Below are 6,414 nucleotides of genomic sequence, written 5' to 3' on the forward strand. Positions count from 1 at the left end.
TGCCATAGCCGGTGTAACTGTCCCCAAAGAAAGCGGCCTTTCGGCAACCATTTCTCCCCGGTCTGTGACCCCGGTGGTCTCGCACGATCCGACACACGCAGGCGGATTTCCGCAACAACGTTACATTAGAATAACTCATCAATGAATTGTAGGTTGATTAATGGGTTGTTAATGTGGTTTTAGTTGGTATAAATCTAGTTAATTTTGTTTGTTAGTCGATTGACAACAACCCATACAGTCATGAGTTCTTTGTGTTTATTGCAGGCTAACAATAGAATCCATATATATACTTTCCCATTCATGATTAGGAACATCTAGTGGACGCAAAAGATTTTCCCTTTTTAAGTCGCTCAAACTTATTCACCTAACATTGCAAACATCTAATTGCAATGTTAGTTGGTATAAATCTAATCGCAAGGTTCATGATCAACAACAACCCATAGAGAGTCATGACCTCTTTGTGTTCTTTAGTAGATATACGTTCCCATTCATTATTAAGAACGTCTAGTGAATGCAAGATCCACCCCATTAAGTCTCTCAAACTTATTCACCTAACATTGCAAACATTTGATTGCATAAATTTGCATATCATGGTGTAATTTAGGCTAGGAACATTTTGTAGAGATTAGGATGAGCCCTTGATCCGTTGCAAGGTGCCTAGTTGAGGATGTACCATGACATTAAAAAGAACTTTCCTTTTTAGCTTAGGGAGGTCTAGAACATAAACCTTCCCATCATGTTATAGCTGACTATTACAAATATAAAAGGTTAACTTCGAGATTATGGTGATTTTAAAGGCATCTTTACCAAATTCAACTCTCATCTAGTATCTTTTGAATAAATTATTGTCAAGGTATTTCCCTCAAACTTGATAAAACAAATTAGATTTTAATTCTTGAAGTTAAGCATGTTAACTTCATGAATATGAGTAAAAGCATCAACAAGTATGTTCATTGAATCTTTGCCATAACAAATGGGTCTTGGATGAGATTTCTCATCTATCTTTACAACAACCAATATCACATTGATCATAAAAATAAATACTAGTGATATGTGGTGATCACACAACAATTTCATTGAACCTTTGCGATAACAAATGGAAAAATCGAGGTCCTGGATGATCGAATAACACAAATACCTTATTTTTCGACTTTTGGTTTCATTCAAGTTGAGCATTTATTTTGTAAACATTGACAATAATAATAATAATAATAAATAAGGCTTGATGACAAACTAACAAAATGTATGTAGTCAACCTTTGTGCATGAGCAACGATAACATTTACTAAATCATCAATACGTATATTGTTGGATCTTACTTTTGAAGAGTCACCATAGGAGAGTGATAGATCTCATATTCACTTCTCAACAAGTACTTTGTTTGCATGCCCCATTCACTTGTGCCATTGTGGTCTACACTTCTCTAGTTGTATGTTTGGCATCAACACATTGGTAGGGCTATTAATTATATACCTATATTTTCACAATGTCTGTCTTGTGTTAAAGCCAAACTTATGACCTCCTATTCTCAATTACATAACATGTGTACTCAAGTTAGTGATTTTAATTGGAGTTTCACAAGTTTCTCCCTAACTTTACATGGTGTTGATTATATTTCTGATTGTATAGGTTTTTGTGATGAAATCCATCAATGATTTTAATCGGAGTTTCACAAGTTTCTCGCTAACTATACATGGTGTTGACTATATTTTCGATTTTAGAGGTTTTTGTGATGAAATCCAAACATAAAAGTACACTTCAAAAGAGTGACATTTTGCAAACTAACAAATTGATCATATTTCTTTGGGTTTGCTACACGAATGCACAATAAGAAAGTTATGTGATAGGATTATTTAGTCTTCTTGCACAACAATTGCTTGCTTACCAAGAAATAGTCACCAACTCATGGTGGTTGGGATCTGTTCTCAACCATATTCTGACTAAGTGATGTGTCTTGATGCTCCTAACATGATTGCTTATATCATCTCTCCAAAGGTGGTGATGCCCCAAACATGAATGCTTCTGTATGTCCAAAATTTTATCGATAATGTATACTGTCAAATCCCACGAAGAGTTAGCGACACTAAATAAAATCCTAACATCTAGTTTCCCATACCATAGAAACAGAATAGTGAAGCTAAGAATGTAATCAACTAGTAATGAGTTGTCTCCAACGTGGCAACAATTAAGAACATATTTGCTAATCAAGTGCATGTTGCTCATAATTTGTTTGTATTTGTTCCCACAATATATTACTCCAAAAGCTTGCTCAATGGTTGAACAGCTCTACAAAAGCTCCATTCTACAGCAAAATATATTGCTAAATTTCTGTAAATGGAAATTCAAATTTCATACAAATATTATCTTGATCTGTTTACAATATCAATGCATGTAATGATAGATATGTCTTATATGAGAGAGCCATTAAATTCACCATGGCCTTCTGCCCACTTGACAAATTTTCCACCAAGATAATAGATGTGTAAAAGTTCTAATTCCTGAAAAATGCCTGAACTAATTTGCATTACTCATGAAAAAATAGCAAATTACAAAAACATCAATGAGCAAGATACCTGAAATCATCATTCGACAGCTGTACCTATTCACAGAAAGTCCCTCGGTACGACTAGGAGCCACCCTTGGAAGTTCAAGTGTGAATCTGCTTTTGCTTCATTTGTTTACAATATCAATGCATGTAAACGATATATGTATCTTATATGAGAGTTCATCAAATATGCCATATGACCAATTTTGTTCAATCAACAATTTGCTCACCAGGATAATTGATGTGTAGAAGAATTCAAATTGTGAAATATGTACAACCTAATTTATAGTACATATCCTAATAACAAATCACGGAGCCACCAATGAGCCAATTGCCCAAAACTATAATGTGCTGGCTTTATCAGTTCACAGCAAGTTTCTCGGTATCGATAGGAGCCTCCATCGTCTTCGAACTTAGCAAAAAATTACGAACCTTGAAACTTTGAGAATTAATCCACTTTTGCCAACTTTTCAAGCATGTTTGTTCGAATTTATAAGTAGGAAGTTCTACTTTTTCAGTAGCAAAATGAGAATTTTCACTGGTTTTAATACTCATGAAATTCGAGTTTAAAATGTTTTTAGCAACATTAACGGTTGCTTTAAAATGATGTCGAATAGCTGTGGCAGCATGTCATTACCCTGCCTTGACTTATTACTGATATCATTCTTTGGGTTCTTTTAGGCTTTGGTCAACATGGATGATTTTTCTTCAATACCTGCATGATTAGCCTGAAGTAAATACAGTCTCATAAAGTCTTTCACTCCTATACTCAAGTCCGGATTTCACATTGGTATTGTTACAAGTAATGAGTTGGGTTCTACTGAGGAAGTTGCCAAAAACATTATTGGCAACAATAATTCTATATCAACAATAATTCTCACAAGTACACTTTCCATTCTCGAACATATGGATGGAATTCGCATCTTTCATGTGAATCTTGCACCTCTCCACTTTTGATATGAGTAATGTGGCAAGATGACAATCACGACAAAAACGTGTCTTTTTGGTGATATGTACAGGCATCCCTTGAGGTGTATTGATAAGGGCAAATGCAAGGGTCAACTTCTCACTATGTCCACATCCATCTTCATTCTTGCCATAAAAAAATGTTTGTAGAGATTGGCGCGAACAACCTTCTAGTGATAACTTTTTACATATATCTTCTATCTTTGCATAGATAGGTGCAAGTTGGGGATGATTCTTATTCCCTAAAGTAAACGAATGCACATTCCCATTCGCATCGGTCCAATAACACCCAGGCATCTTAGATGTCTCTTCATTCTTTGCTCTCCAAGATTTTATTTTCTTTGCTTCAGCAAGCATGCCAGCAGCCGCATATATGTTTCCCATGCACACATATATTGCAGAACATGTCTCATCCAGTTCTAATGATTGCTCAAAGGCCCATTTTCCAAGTTCCACATTTGCACATTCTCTGCAAGAGCTCAAAAGAGCCAGCCACAATGGAAGTTGCTCCGATTGAACTACTTTCTTAATCACAATGACAGCTTTGTCAAAATGTCTAGCTCGGCTGAAAAGATCAACCATGCAAGTATAATGTTCTGTGGTAGGTGTAAGAGAATACACAAGGCCCATATCATCAAACACCCTTTGTCCCTCCTCAACTAGGCCTCCATGGCAACATGCGGTAAGAAGAAGAACGAAAGTAACCACATCTGGCTCAATGCCTTCTCTCATCATTTTGTTGAATATGTCTAAGACCATTTTTGCCTGACCTAGCTGGGCATACCCAGTCATCAATGCACTCCATGAGACAACATCCTTTACTATAAGCTTGTCAAACACATGTTGGGCTTTCTTCAATTCACCACATTTGGCATACATGTCAACTAATGTATTACCTAGAGCAATGCTTTTCTCTAGTAATCCTCGCTTCTCGGCTCTTTTATGTATTTCCTCCCCCACCTCAAGTGACCCTAAACTGCTACAAGACCTCAAGATGCACATAAAGGTTACGGCACTTGGAGAGATACCCTCATCTTGCATTTCCTTGAAGTATTCCAAAGCTTCTTCATTAAGCCCATGCTGAGTATACCCAGCTAGTAACACATTCCATGATACGACATCCCGACGTGGAAGCATATGGAACACCTCTTGCGCTTTTATGAGCACGCCACATTTCACATACATATCCACCAATGCCGTCCCAAGGATGATATTTTTCCTTAATAAACCCTTCTTTGTGACCTCGGCATGTATGGTTTCACCCATACCAAGAGATCCTATGCTGCTACAAGCTTTCAAAATGCAAATAAAAGTCACCACATTCGGAGAGACACGTTCCTTGCGCATTTGCCTGAGTAGCTTCAAAGCTTCGATTCCATGACCATGCAAGGCATAACCGGTTATTAAAGCAGTCCAACATACGACATCTCGAACCTGAAGCAAATCAAATACTCCTTGTGCTTTATCCAACATACCACATTTAGCATACATATCAACCAATGCTGTGCCAAGCACAGGGTCTTTCTCTAAAAGACCCTGTTTTTGAACCTTGGCACATATCTCTTCTCCAAGCTCGAGGTTTTGAGTTGCACTACAAGCTTTTAGAACACAAATGAATGTGACTGAATTTGGGGAGATCCCTTCTTCTTGCATATGCTTAAAACAGTTCAAGGCTTCATCAGGGAGACCCTGTTGAGCATAGCCCGAGATCAACGCATTCCAACTGACGATATTCTGTGTTGGGCGCTCATTGAAGAGTTTTTGGGCTTCTTCGAAAGCACCACATCTAGCATACATGGTGAGGAGGGCATTCCTGATGTAAATGTCCTTTGAAAGAAGGTCTTGTTGGAGAAGGAGATGGGCATGGATCTTCCGGCCTTTCTGTAGGTCTTTCTGTTTGCCACAAGCTTTGATATTGTCCACGAGGGTAGAAGGATCATGAAGGATCTCCTGAAGGTGTGGCAGTGCGGGGATTTGAACCAGAGAGGATCCCATCTCTCATGTGCCTTCCTCACATTGCCGATCCCCTAGACATAAGACCAAAATCTATCTATACACAGACACATACATACTTCCATAATATGTAAGATATAAACCTTCTGAAATGGACTCCTAACTAGGAGTCGGCAAATGGCTCGGCTCAAGCCTATTACGAACCGTTAAACCGTTTTGGCCAAGGTTTGGTTCAAGTTTGAAAACCTCCAAACCGGTTAAGGCTTAACCGGTTTGGTTTGGACAAGGCCAAACCAGTTAACCCGAAACCGAACCGTTGCCAATTTCTACTCCCAACTTGATGTCGCCCTGTTCTATGATCTCACAGCAGAGAAACAATCATACATGCCAAATTTGCTTATTACATTCCTCTTTAATGAATGATACACAAATTGCTAGAGTAGTCATTTTACCATTACGGTTTAAGGTTTCAAAACATTGACTAACCGCATAAAGCAGTGTATTGGAATGACTTTTCCTATTTACCTGGGAATCTTGTTGTCTTCCATCCAAACCATTGCTTCCATATGACTTACTTCACACGCTTGGATGTGAGATGCAATGTTTTGGCATAAGTAATGAGACTAATTGACTATGCAAATTTTCCTATAGAAACAAGTATGAGAGTGTGTGTATCATACTTTGATGCAATGTTCTGCCTTTGATCACATTCGACTATGGTTTCCACCCATTTTTGACCCAACCCAATCCTTGTATGAACTCATCGACACAATCATAGTGCTCACCCTCAATTGTCACATTCATTAGCATGGCTCTTGAACATTGAGAGTCTTTATTCACTTTCACGTGTATTATATAAAGGTATTATATTTTTTTGTCTCATAAATCATATTTGACCTCCAAAGACAATAATAAAACCTATCTATCCATCTCACTTTTCAAAGAGATTAG

General features: G+C 37.7%; 1 protein-coding gene across 1 annotated transcript; it reads right to left on the reverse strand.

The window, feature by feature from the left end:
* Window positions 1–2,494: 2,494 nt before the first annotated feature.
* LOC147850432 (pentatricopeptide repeat-containing protein At5g16860-like) lies at window positions 2,495–5,549 on the reverse strand. The gene has a single exon (XM_087336496.1). The coding sequence runs from the start codon at window positions 5,503–5,505 to the stop codon at window positions 3,409–3,411; it is 2,097 nt and encodes a 698-aa protein (XP_087192622.1). The 5' UTR covers window positions 5,506–5,549; the 3' UTR covers window positions 2,495–3,408.
* Window positions 5,550–6,414: the final 865 nt, after the last annotated feature.

This window comes from Azolla caroliniana, unplaced genomic scaffold (assembly GCF_043228905.1).
Source record: "Azolla caroliniana isolate FFs.n. ecotype wild unplaced genomic scaffold, voAzoCaro1.0.p SCAF_21, whole genome shotgun sequence".
Lineage (NCBI taxonomy): Eukaryota > Viridiplantae > Streptophyta > Polypodiopsida > Salviniales > Salviniaceae > Azolla > Azolla caroliniana.